The sequence below is a fragment of the Chenopodium quinoa genome, unplaced genomic scaffold, assembly GCF_001683475.1.
Source record: "Chenopodium quinoa cultivar QQ74 unplaced genomic scaffold, ASM168347v1, whole genome shotgun sequence".
Lineage (NCBI taxonomy): Eukaryota > Viridiplantae > Streptophyta > Magnoliopsida > Caryophyllales > Amaranthaceae > Chenopodium > Chenopodium quinoa.
In genome coordinates this window covers 167510-192523 of record NW_018745651.1, presented here as the reverse complement: position 1 = coordinate 192523, position 25014 = coordinate 167510, and the positions used below count along the sequence as shown (strand labels likewise).

The 25014-nt window shown below is 34.6% G+C and overlaps 2 protein-coding genes across 4 annotated transcripts; both read left to right on the top strand.

Annotated features, from left to right (window-relative positions):
* Positions 1–3858: 3858 nt before the first annotated feature.
* Positions 3859–12582, top strand: LOC110717103 (OTU domain-containing protein 5-like). Of its 3 annotated transcripts, none has more exons than XR_002510669.1 (12): positions 3859–4344; positions 7002–7367; positions 7481–7650; positions 8384–8457; positions 8769–8823; positions 9165–9239; positions 9365–9438; positions 9867–9915; positions 10533–10617; positions 11315–11371; positions 11685–11753; positions 12279–12582. XR_002510669.1 is itself a non-coding variant. In XM_021895750.1 (12 exons), exons 2-12 carry the CDS (start codon positions 7028–7030, stop codon positions 12338–12340), a joined length of 951 nt encoding a protein of 316 aa, XP_021751442.1. In that variant the 5' UTR covers positions 3868–4344; positions 7002–7027; the 3' UTR covers positions 12341–12582. The 3 variants fall into 3 exon arrangements, 2 of the variants coding, with proteins under 2 accessions (XP_021751442.1, XP_021751441.1); XM_021895750.1 differs by lacking the exon at positions 11685–11753 and having other exon boundaries at positions 3868–4344; positions 7002–7187; positions 7278–7367; XM_021895749.1 differs by lacking the exon at positions 11685–11753 and having other exon boundaries at positions 3869–4344.
* A 95-nt stretch (positions 12583–12677) lies between these two features.
* On the top strand, positions 12678–15895 carry LOC110717104 (replication protein A 70 kDa DNA-binding subunit B-like). Its single transcript, XM_021895751.1, has 8 exons — positions 12678–14104; positions 14197–14300; positions 14396–14523; positions 14595–14673; positions 14758–14869; positions 14964–15142; positions 15221–15341; positions 15561–15895. Exons 3-8 carry the CDS (start codon positions 14457–14459, stop codon positions 15876–15878), a joined length of 876 nt encoding a protein of 291 aa, XP_021751443.1. The 5' UTR covers positions 12678–14104; positions 14197–14300; positions 14396–14456; the 3' UTR covers positions 15879–15895.
* Positions 15896–25014: the final 9119 nt, after the last annotated feature.

The window sequence follows — 25014 nt, the reverse complement described above, 5'->3', positions numbered from 1 at the left end:
GTAAGACAACAAAGTAATTCAGCAATATAACTTTAACACCAAAATTATGGAATAGTTACAAACAATTGTCAATTATTACTTTATTAGACTAATGGAAAATTGAATAATCGTGATTTTAATTAAACATCCAAATATAGTTCCGTAACATTAAATTATTAGTTTATTACAATATCAATTATCGATTTATCGTATTCAAAGTACCAATTCATCAAATCATGGTTATGACGCGATCTTTAAAACAATTAAAACAAGAAGCTGATAGCCTGATAATATTTGATAATGAAACAATAATACATTAATACCTTATAAATTTGTAATAGACTAATATTTAATAAACAACAACAAGACTATAACCAAATTTGAAACATAACACATTAACATGATATAGAATGAATGAGAATTTCTGTAATTCTATATAATCTGATATCTGAATCGATTTATCGTATTCAAAGTAGCAACTCATCAAAACATGGTCATGACACGATATCTAAAACAATCCAACAAGAAGCTGATAACCTAATAATATATATTTAATAATGAAACAATAATACATTAATACATTATAAATCTGTAATAGACTAATATGATAATATCGAATAAACAACAACAAGAGTATAACCAAACTTGAAACATAACATATTAACATGATATAGAATAATTGAATAAATGAAGATTTTGTAATTGTATATAATCCGATGTCTGAAAATAAAGTGACGAAGTCTCAACTTTATATAAAACGAAAATAGCTAACCGGTCAAAAATCTCTTAAAACCCAATTTCTACTCGATCCATTATTTTTTTCACCAACCTATGCCGACCCGCTAATGAAATGGAAATACTAGTCCCAACTTGATATAAAACAAAACGCGCTAACTGGTCAAAACCACTTTTTAGAACTCGATTTCAACCCGATCCAATTTAACCGATTACCAAACTAACCCGAACGATTTTAGCACCAAACCGAGTATAAACCGAACCGATATGAATCGAACTAGCATTAACCCGGGTAAACCCGCCCCTGAACCGACCTATTTCAAAATAATCCGTTCATGACCCGAACCGATATGAACCCGGACCGACGTTGACCCGGTAAAACCGCCCCTGAACCGATCCGTTTCAAACCGGTCAGATCATGACCCGAACCGTTTATAAACCGAACGGGCATTGACCCGGGTAAACCCGCCCCTGAACCGACCTGTTTCAAACCGACCCGATTATTAACCGAACCGTTTAAAAACCGAACCGGCATTGACCCGAGTAAATCCGCCCCTGAAGCGACCTGTTTCTAACCGATATGATTATGACTTGAACTGTTTATAAACCGAACCGTTTATGACCCGAACCGAATTTAAATCGTACAAAAATAAACCGAAACCGAACCGACCTGTGACTAATCAAAACCGAACTGAACCGACCCGCCGTCTAAATGAAACCGTTTTAACCCGAACCATTTCAAACCGAAACCGTTTCAAACTGAGGTCAAACCGAACTGCCAGACCGAAGTCCCACCCCTAGTGCTTCTTAATTATATGTAACTTTATGTGCCTTTCGAAAAGATTGAGAGCTATGAAGAATATATACACTACTAAGCTCTTGCTTTGGCTCGATTTGACGTTTTTGTGTTACATATTGATCCAACCTTTGGAGATTATTGGACAATATGATAACGACTAATTTGTCAAAATATAGAAGGGCACATGCCGTTTCCCTTTTTCGGGGGGTTTAACTAAAAAAAACAAATCATCAAACTAGGTATTAATAACTAAATACGACGTATAGAACATCAAATGTCTCGATGATTCAGTCTCTCAAAACTAATTACGACTTTATGAACTGCATGCAAAACGTAAATTAACGAAAATAGGTGTACATCATTTTTTATGATATCAATCTCAAACAAGGGTTGATTATGAAGTACACATTGGCAGAAGTAGTACAGATAATAATGTTATTGCATATATACCGTGGCGTTAGAACGACTAACTTATAGTATAAAGACAAGATTTGGAAATTGCTCAAGATATTACTACGACTATAAATTATTGAAGAGTCCACTATCATCTGTCCACCAATTCTGAGCTCAAACATTAGATCAATTGTGGAGTAAATTTATTGTCAATTAGCTGTTAATCACAATTGGGTTTACGAGTAATGGGGTTGCTGCGGCTACTCAAATATTCAATACTCGCTCCTCGTGGAAGAATTAGTTATACCAACTTCTTTAGCTAGATAATTGGCGTGCTTAAAAACTTAAAATTAATAGGAAAAAAAATTTGTAGTGAAGGTGTCAAAAACTATAGTCTAGAGACTAAAGACAAATTAAATCAATAACTAGGTTTATCACATATGTGAATGTCACTTGCTTGTCTTAAACACCGGAATGATAACATCTTGCAAAGTCTAACATTGAAGTTGCTTAATACTTTTCCGACACTTTCAAGAAATGAATCTCATTGAAAAAAAATATAAATCTACGAAAAGTACGTGTTCTGCAAATAAATTCTACATCTAATTAAATATTTATACGCAGTAGTATGAAATTATGTTAAAAATTAATATCGACGCAGAAATAAGCGTGATTGTGTTACTTTTTGGGTGCAAGTAATTACAATTGGAACAAAATTAAAGCTAGAATAACAAGCGAGTTAGAAGCCATATATGATATTCATGATACTCATAAAATTCACAGCTCGATGGAATTTGGAACTAAAGACATCCATTCATCCATCCATTATTCCATTTTAAAAGAATTGATGAACAAAGCATGTGATTCAAATAATTGAGTGTGAATCTTGTAAATATCACATTGACTACAGTACATGAGGACATGAGGTAATACCGTTATAGTAGTGGGTAGAAATAGACCAAATTTAAAGCCATCATTAATCAAGCACAAAAAGAGTGCTATGAAAAAGACTATGAATGAATTCCATAAGGGAATACATACAAGTCAGAAAAAGAACCATTTTCTCATTTATAACTTAGCCAAAAAAAGGGTATGAAAATTTAATCAAAGTCATTTTCACTGCCTCAACATACATGCAGTATATATATTTTTTTCCATTAGCCCATAACAGAGTGACCATACCACTGGAATTTAATTGAGTGCTTGTTTATGCCATCAAAAGGGCTTTTATGTTTCACTGAAATAATGGTTGAATTTGTATATGTGATATGTATGTCCCACTTCACACCATTTTTTCACTGTGCCAGTCAATGGACCTTAGCTTGCATAGTTGCAGAGTATATCAGTTTATGCATGTGCTAAATTACAAATATGAGAATACACTTGATCATGATTGAATCTTTTGTTCTTTGCTTTGTTGTTCTTTATTTCCTTACATGAGTTACACCACCATGACACTTGTTCAGATCTAAGGATTCAAGGACGAAAACAGTTTTCTCATTTAAATATTTTCTTATCTGAACTTATAATGCGTAGTATGAGTATGTATAATATATTGTGCTACTCACCTACTCCTATATTGGTTTTCCAAGGCCCATAACGATTATACGGGGTATTTCATTATAAAATAATTTAACAATCTCATTTGTGAATAAGCATCGAGTTTATAACTAGCCAGCTCAAAATATTTTGAATGGTTCTAATGTCCCGTGTTACGTTAATTATTCCTATAGAATTTAATGTTTAGTTTTCACTTAATTATTTCATCTAATAAAACTCCACGGGAAGCACTTTAGGGCAAGAAGTCCATTATCCTTTCAATCCAAGAGATATCAATTCAATAAGGTTTATTTTATTTTACAGGGTGATTATTTGGAATTCAAGAAATTCATAAACAGAAAGCCAAATAATTCAATTGCCCAGTTGGATGTTATGCACTAAAACCCAAAAAGAAAATTCTTTTTAATGAAAGCACACATCACCTACCTTAATCAGCAAAAAAAAACCAAAAAGTAGTACCAATAAATTGAATTTAGGAGAGGTTAAAATCAAATTGCCTTTTTGTAGCTTAACCAAGAAGAAATAATAATTTTGTCAAAAAAAAGAAGAAATAATAATACATTAAAACAATGATACGTATACGATCCATTCAAAAAAAAAAAAATGATACGTATACGAAATAGAAGCCCAAAAAAAAGTCAGCTTTTCACATGATCTCCGAATCCATAGGCCCAAACCTTCCGCAAGTTTCATAACCCACATTAATACGTAAAGTACCATTCATTTTATTCACCGCCCATAAAATTTCTCATCCTATGTTCGTTTTTTTAACCCACAATTTAAGCCCATTTTCTCTCTCCTCTCTTTCTCTCTCTTTTTCTGCCGTCGATTTACCAGATCTCTTTCGCCGATTATCGTCTCCGATCGCCGATTTTTTGGTATTTTATTCATCATTCTTATCTCTTGATTTTCATGTTTGTTGATTATTTTAGGTTTTTTTAATCCATTTTATTTTCTTTTTTCTGTTGATTTTATCATCGTTTTCGAATATTTTTGTATTCGACGTGATTGATTTTTAATTAGGTTTTTGGTTAATTTTGAACTGATGATTTATTTTGATTTGTTTAATCGTTTTTGATTATTATTTTGAGTGATTTATGTCAGCTTGATTAAATTCTGATCAATTTCGTCCGTACTTTTATTTTGATGCTGTTTGATTGCTGCCGCATGGAATTATATATAGTTATTTACTCGCTACTTGTAATTGTTTCATAATTTAATTGATTCATAATGCAATCTTTGTTTTATTTTTGTTGAATTTTAAATGTGAAAAGTAGAAGCGGCTATTGGTGTGATTATATATTGTACTTGTGGACCTAATCGGCGAGCCTAATAGTTGAATTGGTAATTTTTATTAATTGAATGCGTAGTTTTATATTATGAAGCATATCGTTTGTATTCGATAAGTTCTTCCTGTGAAAATTTTTGCTACATATGCAAGGTTTTAGAAGTAGCATATGAAGTTTGATCGCTGTGGCAGATGATAACGTCATATGTAAGGTTTACGGATTAGGTTATTAAGTTTGATCACTATGGTGGATAATAATATTTGGTTACGCCTTTCTGATTTCTATTCCTAAGAGAAGTAAAATGTCATGTACTATGAGAATGTTAGGTGTGATCTCACTTCGATTGTGGTTGGTAAACTATAAAGTTTTTATCTTTGATTGAAGCTGTTGCTTCATAGGGCGGTTCAAAGGAAAAGGTGAATTTTTAACCCCTATGGGATAAGTAGCTGTTGCTGGAGATTTAAAATGGTTGAGATAGGGAAGGAATGTAATCAGGACGCTGTAATGTGGGAAAAAATAGACTTCCCGGTTTATTCTGCTGAGGATTTGGTTTTGGCAAGGTTTAATACTTAAGTGTTGAAGAAGGATTTTGTCTTAGATACTACATACTGTATGTTTTCTAGAGTTCTAGATTCCTCCCTCTACCCCCTCTATTTCAGTTAAATCACCATTCTTCATTTATTGAAGTTATAATGGTTTTCTTTATGTTTTTAATTCTGGTCACTGATCTGTTCGGGAAATTCTTGAGTGTTCATCATGTTTAATCACCAAAGTTTTTATTATCATTGTTGAAACACCATATATGTTTAAGTTAAGCTGTACAATTTTGGAAACTAGATTATAAAAAATGTGCATCAATGGGAGTAGATAGAGGGGGGTGGGGTAGCTTGTAATTGATCAAAGTCCTTCGTTGAGTTGTGATTTCTTGCATAGTTCATTTGGATGGAGAGTGAAATATATGAGAGTCAATTTGATGTATCATCGTTTCCTTCATTGGTGTTTTATCTGTCAAAAGAGAAAGAGAGGAATGAGGGAGAGAGGGGGCTTTTTATTTTTTATTTTTTTATTGTGATTTAGACAATCATAATTTTTGGGGAAGAATAGTGTTTGGCAATTACCAAAAACAAAAAACATACAAGTATACACAAGTGTATTCACTAAATAGTAATACTTGTTCCGTGTTTGGTAATTACTAAATATTATACTGAGTAATAGTAATTGCCAAGAAGCAGGGATTAAGCGTTCATCCAAAAGATGTCAAACTTGATCACTTTGTCTATTTTTTGATAACTTAAATTTATCTTTAAAATGAAATTTATGAGTTTACTTATTTATCTGAAGTAGGAAGAATTTAATGGTGAAGATTACTCAAATCATTGGTCAAGATCTAAACATTACAATGGTGGTCTTGTAAGAAAGCCATTGTTGACTCCTTGGTTTAAATTCATGTGTTGCATGGCCATATGCCATATCATAAGATGCTACTTCGTGAATTTTTTGTGTCTCTATATTCTATAGTTATGATTGTGCTTTTTAATTCTCAGATTATGGATATGAAAGGTTTGCTTGTGGCTTAAATATTCTCCTGAAAAATTAGGTGCTCCTCATTATCCACTGTGTATTCGGCCTAGTAAAAGACACAACTATTTTGGTTGAATTATAGTGGACCCAAATTTGTTTGGGATTGGGACAGTTTGACACATACCAAAAGGGCAAAAAATAAATTACATAAGTGACTATTATTTTGTAATAAATAATTAGTTGATATGCCATTTAAATTTGATAAGTTCTGTAGCTGCATGTTAGAAGGGGAAAGTAATGGGAACATGTGAAGATAACTCCAATAAGCAAAGGATTTGTGAAGAATGCAATTGAATCCATGTATTTTTCTTGTATTTAGGTTCTTTTATAACTTCCCAAAAATGTTGATTTTTTCTATGTTCTAATGATAGACGCATGCTTGTTGTGGATTTCCTAGAAATATATTTTTGCCTGCAATTTCTTACTTTGCATGCTCTCATGGCTTTTGTGATGGTTAAGTTATCCCTAATTTGCAATTATAATTTAACTTTGTGAAACTTATATTGGGCCTGTTTGAGTTATATGTCGCTTAAGGAAACATTAGATAGGGAATTTCTGAAATTTCTGAAATTTCTGAAATTCATGCCTAACTTATCCTTCATAGTATTTGTGTGTGTGCAAATTTGATGGAGTATGACCTCTGCTATCATTGACTACTTATGCAGGTTTTTGGTTGATCTAACATACAAAGATGACTACTGATGAGCAAGATCAAGATGTCATCCGGTGGGGTTTGAATCTTCTTGATTTTGGACCTCTGTTCAATAGTACATATGGTGGGGATTATAATACAGAAGATGGGAGCAGTTATCATCAACAATATATGAGAGAGTACAATTATGATACAGCGTGTAATTCCCACTGTAACTATGTAGAAAGTGATGCTATACTTGCGCATAGTCTACAAGAAGAATTCTCACGATTAGAAGTTGATAATGCAGCTCAATCTTCGCATGCAGAACAGCAGCAGTTTCATTCATCCAATGTTTCATCAGACTGGCTTATACCATCTTCTGCCAATTACTGTCCTGGTATTTATAATTGATTATAGAGTGACTCTTCTCCTTGTTCTTCTTCCATTATCATGTGCATATTCTTATTGTGCTTTTCACAAAAAAAAAAAAAAAAAAATCTCAAATTGCAGTTCTTGAGAATACCCAGGAGGCAGATGATACAGGACACTCAAGTTCATGTTCCAGCCCAGGAGAAAGGTCCAATGATGGTGAAGATTATTCGTATTCTCTGGAATTTGCAGACGAGTCTGCACTTGATGGAGAACTGGGGAAGAGGTTAAATCAAATGATCCCTGTGCCAGTAAGTAATCCTTGGGTCTAGAATTCTTTCACATATTTCTTGCTCACCTGTGTTCATATGTCCCATAGTTGATTATCTTCTTGTTCTGAGGTTTGCACCTTCTGTCTACATTATTTTTCCATCCACATTCTTCTCTGGAGTAGCGAATAGGAGTTATTTGTGTTTTTGTCCTATAAATCAGTAATGACACTGCCTTGAATCTTGTAGCTGTTGTTGACGTAGAGTGAGTCGTGCTTTTTTCTTTGTCTGTTTGAATAATATTTTTATTGGTATCATTTAAGTCCATGGAGAATTGTGTTTTCTGCTGTAAGCCTGGAGCTTATCTAGTCACTATAAGAAAATTGCATCTGTTTGGTTTGGTTTGGTTTGGGGTCTTTTATTTTTTTTCTTTTCTTCTCCTGTGAACTTATTCATAGTCTATAATTATTAAGTTTTTTTTTGTTGTAGTAGTAGCCTAGTAGGTGGGGGGGGGGGGGGGGGGGGGGGGGAGGCTGCATACTGCTGATCTCCCATATTGTATCCAAAGCAGCACGGGCCTCTTTGGCGGCATTGGAGTAATGTGATTGTTTGAAACTTTTTCCTTTTCTATTAAATCAGTGGTGTTTTCATGGTCTCCTGCTATATTTAGTTAGTGGAAGTCAATATTATGATCAAGTATTCTTATGGGCTTGTATATCCTTGGTCAAGCTATATAAGGGAACCATTCAAGTGAAGAATATTTTTGCCTATGCAGCATGTCCCTCGAATTAATGGGGAAATACCTTCAATGGATGAAGCAACTTCAGATCATCAAAGACTACTAGATAGGTATGGATATATCTGTAGAGTTTTTCGTTTTCTTTCTTCGTTATTTTTTTTTGGTTGTTTGGGGGGGGGGGGGGGGAGGGGGTTTATCAAAGTGTACTGCAATTCATCTTTTGTTTTTTGTTGCCTTTAGAGTTTTTTCACATAATTTATGTAATATAGTACTTGGTGCTGGGACTGTTTTTACAGTGGCTGTACGGTGCCACTTTGGAGGAATATAATTTGTTATGTTGCCTATTATTGGTGGTTCTTGTCAGTAATTACAATCCAATTGTCACTGTTATGGCTTTGATAACAGAGGCACTTTTGATCAGATTGCAGTTGTATGATTTGGTTGAGCGCAAGGTCCAGGGGGATGGCAATTGCCAGGTCAGTTGTTTGGCCTTGATACTTATTCAGCTCTTGTTAGGTCCTGCCCCAGCTGAAAATTTCAATAACTTTGCTGTGTTTTTTTTTAATTGTCAAATATTTTTATTTGATTCCGTAACTGTTATCATTTTAATGTATATATCTTAAATTCAGTATGGTCAAAACCTGCTAATATTTAGAATAAAACTTTAAATTCAAATCTGCATATGCTCACATTGGTAGTTTAGGAAGTACTGCCTGCAAGTTTCATCAGAATCATCACTACACTCTAGACTTTGACTATGTTACCGTCGCATCACTAACAACTGATAATCATTTCAACCTTTAATGCACCTTTTCAGTTTCGTGCTTTGTCAGATCAATTCTATCGCACCCCAGAGCACCACAAGTTTGTGAGGCAACAGGTTGTCACTCAGGTGGGTTTCCTGAGAAATTGAAATATGAATCGTTTTACTTGAGCTTTCCTATCTGGCTGGTTTTACCGTTCCATTGGTACTTTGGTAGTGTAATTTCTTATTTGCTCAACTGTTGGATATTTCAGCTCAAGTCAGATTCAGAGGTTTACGAGGGATATGTGCCCATGGAGTATGGTGAATACTTAAACAAGATGTCAAAGTACAGTTTGCTTAACTTCTTTTTCAAATCCTTAGTGCTGTTTGAAGAACTATTTTATGATTTTTGTAAAATGTCAGAAGGATTCCGGTCATGTGCTTATAGGGATTTTTTTCACTCTTTTGGGATATGGTGGTCCACCAAGGTTTACGGTTTTCCTTATATTAGTAGTGTGCTATACCTTATTTTCAAAAAACGCTTTTATTATCATCTCTTTCACAAACTTGATTCATTTTATTCAGGTTCCTTACTATTGGGTTCTGTTTCGCTAAGTTGTTTTTCCCCTTATGTTGGCTGTTTTCAATCCTTTTTATTTTTTTATTCATTTTGTTTGACAAAAGATTGTTCGAGGGTAGTCTGTATATCTGAAATTGGGAAATTATTTATGTTATATTTGCCTTACTTATTTTATTTTAAATATATGAAAATAGGAGTGGTGAATGGGGAGATCATGTCACCTTGCAGGCAGCTGCTGACTCGGTACTTCTCTACCCTTTCAATTTTTTTTTCAAAAATGTTGGATTCTCCAAATGAGCAACATGGTACTTGTTTTAGAAGTTGGAGACCCATTTTTTTAATCTTGGTTTCATCGAGTTCTCAAAGTTGTTGAATCAAAATTTTGTATATACATAGTAGTAGTGCTGTATTTTTATTATTGTTAAAATTGAATCCTTACTCAAAATCATGCACATGCTAGCCTGTTCCAATTTAGAAAACAGGTCTTGCAGATTGTCGGTTATAATTCTGAGTGTGGTCTATAGATTAAAAAAGTTACTTTAGGAACTTTTCTGTTGTCACCATGACACCTCCTTGCTGCTGACACATCACAACTTTAGAGAAATTTAGTTCACTACTTCCTTATATCATGGATCACAGGTTAGATTTACGCCAGTCTTATTTTTGAACTTTTCTTTTGGTGCCAGTTAGCCTGTATAGCTCTGGAATGAGGCTCTGCTGTTGAATGATGAAGTATTCACATCCACTAAAATTATAAAATATCATGTCCATGCATATGTTTTGTTGAACTGTCTACTTGACCCATTTTTGTGGTACTGGAATATTTTTCCTTACTGATATATTGGAGTCTATTCTTGCAGTATGGTGTTAAGATATTCCTCATTACTTCTTTCAAGGACACCTGTTATATGGAGATTATTCCAAAGGTTCAGAAGTCAAAGCGAGGTGAGCTGTTGGGGGTGTATTGAGTACATGCTAACATCATCTTATTGTTCTCTAAAAAAATTTACATACCTCTATGTATTCAGAAGTCAAGGGTATTTTCTACTCATTTACGATTTTTTGCTCATTTTTATATTTTAAAATGAGCTAAATAAATATCAAATGAGCAAACAAAACCACCATTGGGTGCACCTACCTCTATGTGCACTCGAGTGTATATAAAAGGTGGTGATTATTCTCTGCATTACCTTTTTTTTTTTTCCCTTCTCTTTATGTGCTCATTGTGTATATACCTTATTAATTCACATTATTTTTATTGGGTGTCAGATCTTTTGGGCTGTGGCTCTGTTACTAATTAGTACTATTGGATTGTTGAAATTTTTTGAATAAGGAAGTTCTCAATGGGTATTCGATTTTTATTCCTAAACTGATGTTACAGAATTTTTAACAATTTTATTTTCTAAATTTTTTCAAACTAATGGGTTTCCAGTTAAAAAAAGATAAAAATTATCTTGACTCCATCTGCTTGCTGATGTTGTTTAGTGTGTTGTTTTTGTCCTACCTTTTGAAACTGTTACAATTAATAATTATCTTTAGGAAATCTTGTTTATAACCTTATATTCATTATATTGCTCAGTTTCTGCTCATGATATATCTTGTTTATCTTTTTTTTCTGGGTTGTTTTTTGTTTGGGATGCAGTCATCTTTCTGAGCTTTTGGGCAGAAGTGCACTACAATTCAATCTATCCGCAAGGAGGTAAATTCAGCTCTTCATTACCCTTTACTAATCATTGTTTAGTGTGCATCATGGCCTTGCATTGTTGCTGCTGCTGACGTCTGTGTACTATAGAAAAGTGGGTGTGAGAGCACTTTAGTCTACGAAATTTATAGTTGTTGTTTAACCCACGTTATTCGTAAATATTGTGGGTTGGTTGTGGGGGTGGGGAGGGATTGGCAGTGGGGTTGTGGAGAGGATGGGAGGGGATTTGAGACATCAAATCAAATTTAATGGAAGAGTGGTAGTTGGATGATAAGAAACACACTATTTTACAGTAATTTGTTTTATGTAGACGAGGAAATGCAATGAATTGGAGTGTCCATTCAATATCTCTTGGTTGTTTATGAGACTAAAGATCAAGGTGAACTCTCTTTCTTAGAATCATCTACAAATTCCTTTGTGTTTTATATCCTCCAATTGTGAAGTGAAGGTCCATTATTGTCATTATGTGAGTGTTGGGTTACAAGGGACAGATTAATGACTGTATTAGTGAGCAAAATAAGGCTAAACAGGAGAGTTTGCAAGGCAGCTATGCTCTTATAGTTGTAACGACAAGACTTTTTATAGGGTCAAAACCAATATTCCTTCCGTAATCCCCCACGGATCTTGATATATGCTTTATAAAGCCTGCATGGCTGTGATGAATCCCAGTAGCAGTTGTGTAGCACCTTTACCAAATGGATGGTGATATGTTGGCACCTTTTATGTATGACACCCCACGGGTTAAGACTTCATTACCTGAGATTGGGATTTGTTATGGGAGTTAATTGTTGAGCATCTTAAAATTGTCTGCACCTATTCCTTTATACTCGGGCTTGCTTGGAATTGAACTGATTTGAAAAACATTGAGAAACTAGCTAATTAAGGTGTTGAATACATTATGCAGAGTTGCCGCCGCCCTGGGAGATGAAAAAGAAGAAAAGATGGTGGCTTTTCAGAAACAATTGAGGAGGCCGGTTATATATTGATGCTTTTTAATACTTCTAATTTATCTGTATATATGGGTCTAGAGCAGCAATGCAAGCATCGCATTTTATTAATAATCTCTTATTCTTTCTTTGTATTTCTCTGTTTGCGGCCCTGGAGAATATTGTGCAGGTGATGGGAATTAGCTTGGAACATAAACATAATCATAAACATATATATAAAGGCTGGCATGCTTTTTGATTTCGCATGCCATTTCGGTTTCATTTTCTACACTATCTCCTGCTCCTATTCCTCTTTTCTTTTCGTAGTAATAAACTTTCGAAGTAGTATGAGGGAGTACATATCAAAGTGATGTCTACAATGACGTTTTTATTTCTACCTCTGTTCTTTCTGGTTCTCGAAGTGCCATTATATCAAAGTGAGTGCTCTACGTTCTTTTAAAAAAAAAGTCACTACCGAATGGTAAAGGGACACTCCGTAAAAACCAAACTACTGAATGGTATAGGGACAAGATCATTCACTAGGTTAATATCCGTAAGACCGTAATATGTTACATAGAAAGGCATGTGGAAAACTCTTGCCTCCAAAAAAATAAAATAAATAAATAATGTGGAACTTTTTTTTTTTTTTTTTTTACATCACGCACACTGCAATTTCTTCTTTTACAGAGTATTTTTTCTCGGAATGCCAGGTTACTCATTTTGAGTAACCAAATTGTGTTTACTTAAATGACATTCATGTAAATACTTGCCCTGATATTCGTGCAATATTATTTTTTAAATGAGCTAAGGTGGATCAGTTCTAAATGGTGTAAACGACTATTTATTGATGTCTTGTTGACGGAGCTCCACCTCCATTTTTTTCACATCCAAAACCACGACTCAATCACATCAAAGTAGTGTGTATATTAATTAACTTTTTTTTTAGATCTTTTTTTTATTTTTGTAAAATAACTAATTATATTGAAAGATTGATATTAATTTTTAAAAATTACCATGCATGGCACGGGATCTAAACTAGTTTCGTATATGCTTTACTCATAAAATGCTTAAATATGCTATACACCCTGTGATCTTCTCTTGAAATCAATTTATGGCTTTGTGAAATACTCTTTTATGCATGACCTGCATAGTTTCTTGTAGATAGCAGCTTTAGGAATGACTGTAGCCCAGGTTTAGGAACAACTTTGCCTATTTAAAGTAGCCATTTACAGCTTTGTTATCTCTATGCAAGCATACGATATTCCGTACAAATTTGCATGCGCATGCTACTCTGGTACTTGAATTTTGCATAATACAGACAATATAGTACATCAACCCCAAGTTTAAAGCTGTTACTATCACAATATATATTTGTAACCTGATTATAACGGTAACCTCATTTATCACTATGATTTACATAACCATGTTTAGTTTTCCATTTAATCTAGATTCCACACTTATTGTAACTTATGCCTTGTTTCCGCTATGAACTTATTCCTTGCTTCTGTGCAAATCTCAGAATTACAAATTACTTAAAAACCTACACTATGAAGCTTGAACCAGTATATCTTGATGAACTTACTACTCAAAGCAAAGACTATACTGGAAAATATGAATTTTCTAAAGCACCCATCTCAGTTACAGAAAGCCAATACAAGTTCAATCCAGAGGAACTTCCTAATCAGATGACTATTGGACAACAAACAATCTTGCAGCGGTTGAATCCAGAAATTGGTCCTATTCTGCCTAAATACCAGCCTTTGGCAAACCATTCCAAGAGCAGCTGATCCAGATAGTAGATATGGTATACTTCTATTTTTTCCTTCTGATAATTCCCAACTAATTTGTTTTTTGATTAAAATATACTCAATGTAACATTTTCTCTTAATTCTATAGATGTTGTAGTAGTGCTCTTTGTAGAGGAGCAAGCACGATTGATTCAGAATTCACGTGGTCGTGAAAGTCCTGTGCGTGAAGTTGTTATTACGTACTGACCCAAGGTGAATTTCCTAAATCAATTAATACAATTCGAACTTACTTGCTTATACAAGGACAATTCAGTAATATTTGTCTTTACATTTCCTTTGTAAAATAGCCAAGACCAATCCATTACAGTCTCAACATGGAATGACCTTACTGCCAATGATTGTAATGCTATGAGTAACTGGGCTGAGAAGTTCAATGTTGTGGGATTCACTGCACTTAAGGCTTTGACTGCTAGAGGTAATTTAAAATATCAAACTTGTGCATAATATATAGTATACCATGCAGTACTAATTATGATCTTCATGTAGGCTTTACTCTGACTACTACTATGTCCACTCGGATCATACATGAACCAGAAGGAGATAGGGCAGACATACTTCGTGAATGGTTATTAGTTTATACAATATATTACCAAATAGCATTGGTTAAATTTCCAGAAGTTACTTATCTCTTGCCCGATCTATGTTGCAGGGTGAAGTTATATCCACAGGTCTTACAGGATGGGCAAGCAAGAGTTTTAAACATCAGATATCCAAGTCCTGAGAAAACAATTGTCTCTATAGCAGACCTTAGGAGCAAGAAGGTCATATCCTTTGACATTCCTTTCAGAAGCATATACATTTTCAAATTCATAGTATATCTTTGCTAATTTTACATAAACTGTAACGTAACTGCAGGCTAAGCATGTCTTGCAAGAAGAAACCGTTTGGATCAAAGCGACAGTTCAAGAACCTGATCTGGACAGAGTTAATGCTTATGTTGGTTGCTATGGTTGTAGCAAACGTACCAATCTTCGTGTGGGTACTCCTTTTCCTTGCAGCATTTGCAAAAAAGGAGATAGCATTTCTGCTCATAGGTACTTTCAGACAGCTTATACATATACTAATTATAATATTTAGCTTGCTAACAACTTAGTATTAACCATGTTTACCAGAGTGACATTCAAGTTTGATGCAACTGATGGTACTGGCACAATGGCATTCACTGCCTTCAATGATGATACAGAAAGACTTTTTAGAAAATCAGCAACTGAAATCTATAACATCAAAAATACTGTAAGTATTTGTTGAGTACAAATGCTGTGAAGTATGCATGTTTCTTTCTTTATACTTAAGTGTGTCTTACTTCTATTTAGGCTCTTCAATACATAGACTCGTGATATTAGTCTGTTTATGAATGATTAGGTTTACAAGATTTGACCTATACATTAACTCACGAATTAAAACCAATGTATACCACTCCATTTACTTATACGGATACTCTTTGTGATGCAGGAAAATCTTACTGCCTTTGAACAAATCTCGAACATAATTTCAACAAAGCCATTCTTCATCAAAGTAGGGCTTACCAATAAACTATCAAGGAACGCTGTTCTTATATGGACTCTGAAGGAAATCGAGATTCAAAATGAGCCTATACAGCCACCTGTTGAAGGCTCATCATCTGGCAGTTCTACACAGCAGCAAGGACTAACACCAACTGAAAAATTGAAGAGGCTTCAACATGAGCTGGATCTGGAAACAAAGGCACATGGCAAGCAGCCTTTGGTTATTGAATCTGAGCCAACTGCTGATTTTGAGTCAAGACCTTAACACACTTGATGATGCTGCATTTGCTGAACTTGCTCAGCTTGAAGAATACAGACTTGCTTCTGAACAAACAGAGGCAGAACATCATTTGCTTGGCCTTTCAGGAAATGAAAAGAAGCTACCTTTTGAATCAGTTAGCTTGGAGGAAATAGCTCCTACATGGTCTCAGCTTTCTCGTAAGCGAACCAGCAGCAAGGGTAAGGAGGTTGCTGCTACTTATACTGGCTCAGGCATACTGCCTGAAGTGCAGGGTACCAGAAAGAAGCTCAAAACAGCTTTGTTCATAGGCAATGATGACATTATGTGAACGTGAACCAGGCCCATCCCTGAGGAAGGGCAGGAGGGGCGGCAGCCCTGGGCCCAGGGAAAAGAGCTCTGATTTCATAGTTGAATCCTAACATTAAAGTGTTGTGCAATACATTAGCAACCAAATTTGATTCAATTATCTCATAATTTTAGGGATATTTGATTCAATTATCTCATAATTTTAGGGATATTTGATATGATGATAACAAATACAAACAACTTACCTCAGAAGCTGCTTCAGTGGGGGATACAAGAACTAGATTCAACGGGGAACGGCAACTGCGCTTCAATAGAGAACGGCAACTGCGCTTCAATGCAGAACGTTGAATGCGCTTCAATAGAGCAATTCAATGGGTTGGACGCCTTGGATCCTATTAAAAGCCATGACCCATGACCCGCCACAGTTATTAATGGGTTAGATCCGTCTCATAAATAAATGGGCTGAGTCTTCATACGATCATCCAATTAAGGAGCAGGACAGACCTTTTAAGGGTTTAGAGTAAACCTTTTTTTAAAAATTACAGAGTATTAGTTTATCTATACACTTCCATTTCTCAAGTACTATCTTCACACACCAAATCTTGTATTATTAATTTTTTTAAAAAAAAAAATAATTTAAAACGGGTGAAATTATATTAATTAAACTGAGTTTACAACAAACGAAAGGAAAGTATGGTAACGTAAGTCAATTACAAGTTATCATGCCGTAAATGTGGTTAGGATGAGTTTTCCTAAAAAAATATGGTAAGGATGACTCTTTTGTCGTGACTTTTATGACAAATTAATTGTGTCATGTGAAGTGTGAACTATGCAATTGTATAGATAATGTTACTTTTGCGGTTTTAACATCAACTGACGGTCACCTACATTTTTATTATAAATACAGTTGCAGACTAGCAAGTGTAGATTTGTATGAGTTAGTTAATTGTATGAGTTGGTTAGTATCTGCATAAAACAGAAAATTATTTGTGAATAACTTTGGAAGTGAAAACTTTAATACTTTATTTTTTTTGAAAAAAAAAACCATCTAGATCAACCGAAGGAATTTCCAAAATGCGACGAGGGATTACATCACTCCACACTCATTGGCCAAACTCCTATGGTTGAAAGTAAGTCAATTTGTGTGCTACATTATTACCCCCTGCTTTACAAAAGACCATGATTCAATAGTAAAATTAGAAGAAAAAAAAATCTAGAATATCCTTTATAATCAGATGAAAGGAACTAGAGTCATACAAACACTTCCTCATTGCCTCAATCACCATCAGATTATCACTCTCGATCCCAATGCAGCTCATACCCTTGTGTCTCCCAATCTTCATGCCCCAAAATACCGCTTTCACCTCTGCAATCTTAGTTTCTCATTTTTCACTCCACTACACCGTAGCTCCCCAAAGCACCACCCTCTCATTATTCCTGCAGACTGCACCCAGCCCAGTCCCCACCTCCCCTAAAACACCAGCATCAACAATAATATTAACCACACCAGATGTTGGAGGAGACCTGCCCACAAAGACACTCTTTCCACCCCTCCATTCCCCATGTTATTTAACTTTCCCACCTTTAATCTTCAAAGCATAGGCAACAATTTGCTCAACATTCGGATTTTCACTCTCAATCATCCATTTGTTCCTTGCGCCCCACATAGCCCAACACATGGTAATTAAACTCACCATATCCTCTCCAAAATTACCAAAAGAGTGAGACAAAACCATAGAATAATTGCACTTACTCCAAATTGCTCGGGCTAAACTACAATCTTTCAACGCATGCATGACAGATTCTTCTTCTCTCTGGCAAACACCACAAACTAGTAGCCAGGGCACAAACTAGCTACAAAAAAAACAATAGCTTTAAAATCTCATGTGGTCAAAAAAAGCTAATTTGCTAATTATCTTACCATTGGAGTTGCTCTAATACTCCATCTGATCCTTTTATTAGATATATTTTGACTTTACACCATAGTGTCCCAACCAGTCCAGCGAACACCCACCCAAACCCTAATTATAACTCTTGAACCCCACTTATTTGGCGAACTCCCACCCAAACCCCAACCCTTACTCTCAAACCACAATTATGTGGCGAACTCCCACCTAGCCCTAACCTAGCCGATCGATCGAACCACACAACTCCCACCCACCCTAGTCAGCACGAACCTGTGATCACCCTGCCCTCCACACCAAACTCGACACCCCAATTTTTTTAAAAAATTATTTACTATAGTTAAAATTAAAAATAATTTTTTATATTTAAAATTAATATTAAGGTATATTTTGTTTTTAATTAAGTCAATTCTTATTTAATTGAGAGTTAATTATAGTATATGTCAATTGATGACTTGTTTGACCGGTCACAAGTCAAATCTAGTACTTAAATTATTTATGGAATATAGACATCAATGTTAGACTTATTTTTTAATTCATTAAAGTTGACTTAATATTGAAAGATCACCTAAAGTTTGACTTATTGTGGTTATTTTTTTCATTATTTTATTATATTAGACTTTCCTTTTACTAATTATCAGTATATGCATTTCTATTTTACACAAATATTTTCCATACGAGAATGCCAAAAAAAGCAAAAAAAGAATGGTGCATTATCTCACCAAGAATCAACATGAATTTTTTTAGTGTGTCATTAAGTATATAGTTATTGAAATATATACTTATGGATTATAGATTGGTTATATTTTATTGATGATTACTAACTATTTATTTAAGTAAATATAAAAATATGATATTTCATTATATTTTTTTCTAACGGATAAATCACAAAAGAAGATCAAAAGAGAAGTGTGAATGAAAATGTCAAAATGGTGCTATTGAAGAAAGGGAAAAAGTATTTAACAAATTATATAAAATTATTTACGTATTAACAAATTACATAACTATTTAACAATTATATAAATAAATGATTTTTTTTAATTATCATTTTGCCCTGGGCCTTCAAAATGTCAAAAACGGCTCTGACGTGAACACAAACTCTTTTAGCTTTATGGAAAAAATATATGTATATCTATGATTTTCATAACCAAAAGACAGGAGGCAGTATGTATATCTATGATTTTCACCTCTATATACAAGTAGCTATTTTTATACAATATAAACTCTATACTAAGAAGAGACGTGGCAAGCTCCTCACTTTGAACCTTTTCCTACAGCAGAGTTAACTATTCACCTTGTTTGTCTTTGCGCGATAATCTAGATAAAATGAGAAGCATAGAAAGAACTCAGAAAATTCTGGAAAACAGCAATGCAGTGAAAATAACAAAGCAAATTTTGTCTTTTCCCTATTTTTATCAAGCTAGTCACTTGCATTATCATCCATTCAAGACAGGAACATCGGCCAGTTCAAGCATCTCATGTACTGCAACGAGAACCATTGCCGGTATATCCTCATTCATTCCCGTCCCAGTTGTTTTGTTGTACCAACTCTATTGCAATTGCTGTTGTCTGAAGTTCTGAACAGAATTAACTTCTAGGGTATGGGCGGCTAACATATTATCATAATGCAATGCCTGTGCCTCCGCGAGTGCAGTCGCTGCTTGCTGTGTTTCTTCCTGAATTATTGTACTTAGCTCTAAAACTCGAACCCGGAGGTGATTACACTGACGTCCCTTTTGACGCTAAATATCAAGATTTGGATTATCATTCTGAGCCTCCTCATGAAAATTTACCAACGCCTGATTATACTCAGCCGTGAGGGCAGCAAGTTGTTGTTCTAAGTGTTGAACAACATTATGTTGTAAAAGCGTATGTTGTAAAGCCACGTATGCAATGATCGATTGGCTTAATTCTTCCTCGTCCATATCTATATTTACTAAGTGAATAGCAGCGGAAGCAATTGATGAACCTAAAGATTCCAGTTAATAACATATAGGCAATGTACAAAAATCATCACAACGAAAAATCATCACAATGTATTTCTATTTTACACAAATATTTTCCATACGAGAATGCCAAAAAAAGCAAAAAAAAAGAATGGTGAATTATCTCACCAAGAATCAACACGAATTTTTTTAGTGTGTCATTAAGTATATAGTTATTGAAATATATACTTATGGATTATAGATTGGTTATTATTTATTGATGATTACTAGTTATTTATTTGAGTAAATATAAAAATATGATATTTCATTACATTTTTTCCTAACGGATAAATCACAAAAGAAGATCAAAAGAGAAATGTGAATGAAAATGTCCAAATGGTGCAATTAAAGAAAGGGAAAAAGAATTCAACAAATTATATAAAATTATTTACGTATTAACAAATTACATAACTATTTAACAATTGTATAAATAAATGATTTTTTTAATAATCATTTTGCCCTGGGCCTCCAAAATGTCAAAAACAGCTCTGGTCTGAACAAAATTAACTTCTAGGGTATGGGCAGCTAACATATTATCATAATGCAATGCCCGTGCCTCCGCGAGTGCAGTAGCTGCTTGCTGTGTTTCTACCTGAATTATTGTAATTAGCTCTAAAACTCGAACCCGGAGGCGATTACACTGACGTCCCTTCTGACGCCAAATATCAAGATTTGGATTATCATTCTGAGCCTCCTCATGAAAATTTACCAACGCCTGATTATACTCTGCCGTGAGGGCAGCAAGTTGTTGTTCTAAGTGTTGAACAACATTCTGTTGTAGAAGCGTATGTTGTAAAGCCACGTATGCAATGATCGATTGGCTTAATTCTTCCTTGTCTATATCTATATTTAACACAACTAAGTGAATAGCAGCGGAAGCAATTGATGAACCTAAAGATTCCAGTTAATAACATATAGGCGATGTACAAAAATCATCACAACGAAAAATCATCACAATGCAAAGCCCTAATCCAAAGAAAATAGGCAATGTACAAAAATCTTAAATTAAATTATAGCTTTCAAACACAAAATTCAAACGATCGAGCTACTGAATGTAGCGTTGCAAAACGATTTAGCGAAATTCATCTTCGATTGAGTTGGAAATTGAGATTAGGAAAATTTGTAAATTACCACCCAACAAATAGACCAATTTTGATATAACCACCCAAAAAATAATTTATTTTAAATTACCACCCATTAAATTAAAAAAACGCTCCGATTACCACCCATTTAGTTTTTCCAGTGAAATTTCGGTTTGTGGACCCCACTCAACGGCTAATAACAACTATTTTTTGGTTTTTAACTCATTGCTTCCCCGATTTTTTTCCCATTAAACACTTCTCCATAGTAAAAAACCATCTTCTTCTTCAAATTTTCCCAAAATTTCACAAAAAACGCTTCCCCTAATTGCAGAAGCATCCACAAGAACTGTAATTGGGGAAAAAATGGGGGATTAGTTAATTAGGGTTCTTGTTGTCCTTGAATTGGGGAAAATTGGGGGAATTAGTTGTGTTATTTCAACAATTAGGGTACCTGTTATAATTGAATTGGGAAAGTGGTGGCGATTTGTGGCTCAATTGCGGGCTGAAGTTGGAACAATGGTGGCGATTTGGTGCGGTGGTGGCGATTTGGTGCGATTGGTGGCAATTTGTTGCGAGTTGGTGTGTGTGGGTTAACATGGGCAGTTTTGCACGGATTTGGTGGAGATTTTGTGGTGCTTGGTGGCTCAATTGCGGGCTGTAGGTGGAACGGTGGTGGCGATTTGGTGCGGTGGTGGCGATTTGGAACGAAGGAGGCAGTGGCAGAACTAAGGGGGGGCTGGCGAACGGAAGGGATGGTTTTTCAGGGGGTTGGGGGGAAGGGGAGGGGTGGTTTTCGGTGTTGCTGGAAAAGGAGATTGGTGATTTGCTAGAAAAGGTGGAGCAATGGTGGTGGTGGTGTTTGGGAAGAAGAAAGAAAGAAGGTAGGAAGAAGAAGAGTGAAAAATCGGGGAAAGAGATGAGAAAGCCAGAAAATAGAAGAAAAAAAAGGAAAAAAATAAAAAAAGTGGGGCCCATTGACGGAAATTCCACTGGAAATTCTAAATGGGTGGTAATCTGCGCGTTTTTTTAATTTAATGGGTGGTAATTTAAAATAAAATATTTTTTGGGTGGTTATATCAAAATTGGTCTATTTGGTGGGTGGTAATTTACAAATTATCCTTGAGATTATGAGAGAAATTTGACCAATAGAAGAGATTCTTGCTTCGTTATCTCAACTTCCTTCACCTTTGCGCCATTCAAACACAAAATTCAAACGATCCGAGCTACTGAATGAATCATTGCAAAACGATTTAGCGAAATTCATCTTCAATTGAGTTGAAAATTGAGATTATGAGAGAAATTTTACCAGTAGAAGAGGTTCTTGCTCCGTTATCTCAGCTTCCTTCACCTTTGCGCCGTTCAAACACAAAATTCAAACAATCGAGCTACTGAATGAAGCGTTGCAAAACGATTTAGCGAAATTGATCTTCAATTGAGTTGATAATTGAGATTATGAGAGAAATTTTACCAGTAGAAGAGATTCTTGCTCCGTTTTCTTAGCTTCCTTCACCTTTGCACGACAATCTAGATGAAATGAGAAGCATAGGAAGAACTCAGAAAATTCTGAAAAACAGCAATGCAGTGAGAATAACAAAGCATTGAAAGAGGAGAGAGAAATTCACCATTTTCGTCGGAGTATTGAGCTTGTAGATAGAGAAACTTGCGCAGTCGAAACAGAATGAGAGGGAAATTTGGAAAATGAGAGCAGGAGTATATGAGTCGTATATCTATTACATACTTGGAAAATGAGATAAAGTAATAAAAGTATATGGAAAAACAAATTTGCACATTTATTGTTGCAAATTGGAGGGAATTTTGGTAAAAATTTAATATTAATGGTACTTGAAAAAAGCAAATGAGATTATTATTTTGGGACTTAAAATTGACTATAAGGGACTATTAATAAGGGACGGGGAGAGTAAGAGAGAGAGAATGGAAAATATCTTTTAGAAAATAAAATTGAGTTGGGAACTGAAGAAAAAGTACGGAGTATTAAAATATTGTTACTATCTTCCAAAATATAGGAATGCTTATTAAAAAAATAGGCCAAAAAATAAATAAAAAATAGAGCACATATTTAGAGATAAAGGAAGTATCTAAACCTTCTAAATTGAAAAATAGGGCCATATTGAAAAATAGGGGAGTATTTAAAAAGAAAGAAATAGTTAATGGGAATCAAACATGGTACTTACTTGAAGAAAGGTATCCACAATTAGGCAATTACCGCTCAGACACAACAATTATACTATATCTATTGCACAACAAAATGTATATATTGTACTCTCTCCGTTCCTTTATTAGATGTCTATTTCTAGCATTTATTACTCACATAATAAAGAGAAGTAGGCATCTAATTAAGGGAAGGAAGGAGTATTAATTTTGGGGTGAACTGCTAAACGTCGCTCCCAATTTACCAAGCGTCGCTCCCATTTTGACATGAAAGGACCATATTGCCCTTTCCATAATTTGGACAATCTAAGGCTCCACCACTTGGTTAAAAAGATTTCCGAGCATTTTAATATTATTCCCGAGCACATTCGATCCACCACTTGGTTAAAAAAATTCCCGAGCCCACCACATCCGACCCCACGACATCCAACCCAAAATTCCCGAGACCACCACCAAAATCCCATTTTCTTTTTAAAATTTTTTATTAAGCTTTAGTAACGGGTTTAGGACGATGGATGACGACAACGATCGTACACCGGAAGCATCGTCAGTCCTCGAATTAATTTTTTTTTTTTTTTGAAATGGATAAGAGGATGGATGGCTATAGGCGGAGGAAATAGGAGATAATTTTGTTTTCTATGAACCTTCATATGCATTCTTTTTCTGGTAATTCTGCAGTATAGAATTGTTAGTTTAATCCTTAGGTAACGAGTTTATTATATACAATCCTTAACATGCTTGGAAAGTTACTAGGACAATCACTTTGAATGGAAACTATTTTATATTGATTTGTTATTGAAAAGTCGATGTACATGGAGTTGGGGGAGAGCCGGTTTTTTACTTGGTGAGCATTTGTGGTTTTTTGCTATTTATGTGTTTTGGTTTGTGATTAGCGCAGACTATCATGGTTCTGGAAGGTTACATGTAGGTTATTTTTGGGTTGTCATTTCTACAAGCAGGTAGTTATTTTTGGGGGGAGGGGGGAGTGCACAAGCAATATTTTTTTATAGTGTAGTTAGTTGATAGTTTGGCCAGTGGTCAAGTTTTACAGCAACTTTGTTGATCATCATGTTAGTATATTAGCTTGACAACTCTCCATATAGAATTGTTCATTCTGTAATGTTGTAACGAGTGTATTTCTTCCAACTCTCCAGATAGAATTGTTCAATCTGAAAAGGGTCAAGCTGTATTTCTTCCAATTCTTTGAAAATTAAGCTTTCAATATGGAGAGTGTGACTTTTACAACATCACAATTTATTCCTGATGGTCAGTACTCTTCTCTTGGTTTAGAAACTAAATTTTCTTCAGAATCTTGTTCTATTACATGATTTTGTTAGTAAATAATATTCAGTAAATCTCTGTTACTCACTGTGAGAAACGTTTTTGTTTCTCACCGTGGCAGTTCTATTAGCATGTTTTATTTGTCAAAATTCATTCAGTTTAGCTGTTTTGGTGATGGTGATGCATCTCATTAGATTGGTTTAGACCTTGACGAGATAATTACAAGTTCATCTCTTTATCTGCTTACAATATTGATTTGACTCTGATTTGAAGTTGACTATTTTTTTTTTTCCAATAGATACATCGTTAGACATGAATTTTTGGTTTGAATATAACATATTTATGGCCCTTTCTAATGCTTAGTTCACTTGGGTAATTGGGTTATTGTTGGTTTAGTTGTAGCAATTATTCTATACTTGCACTCTAAGTTTCA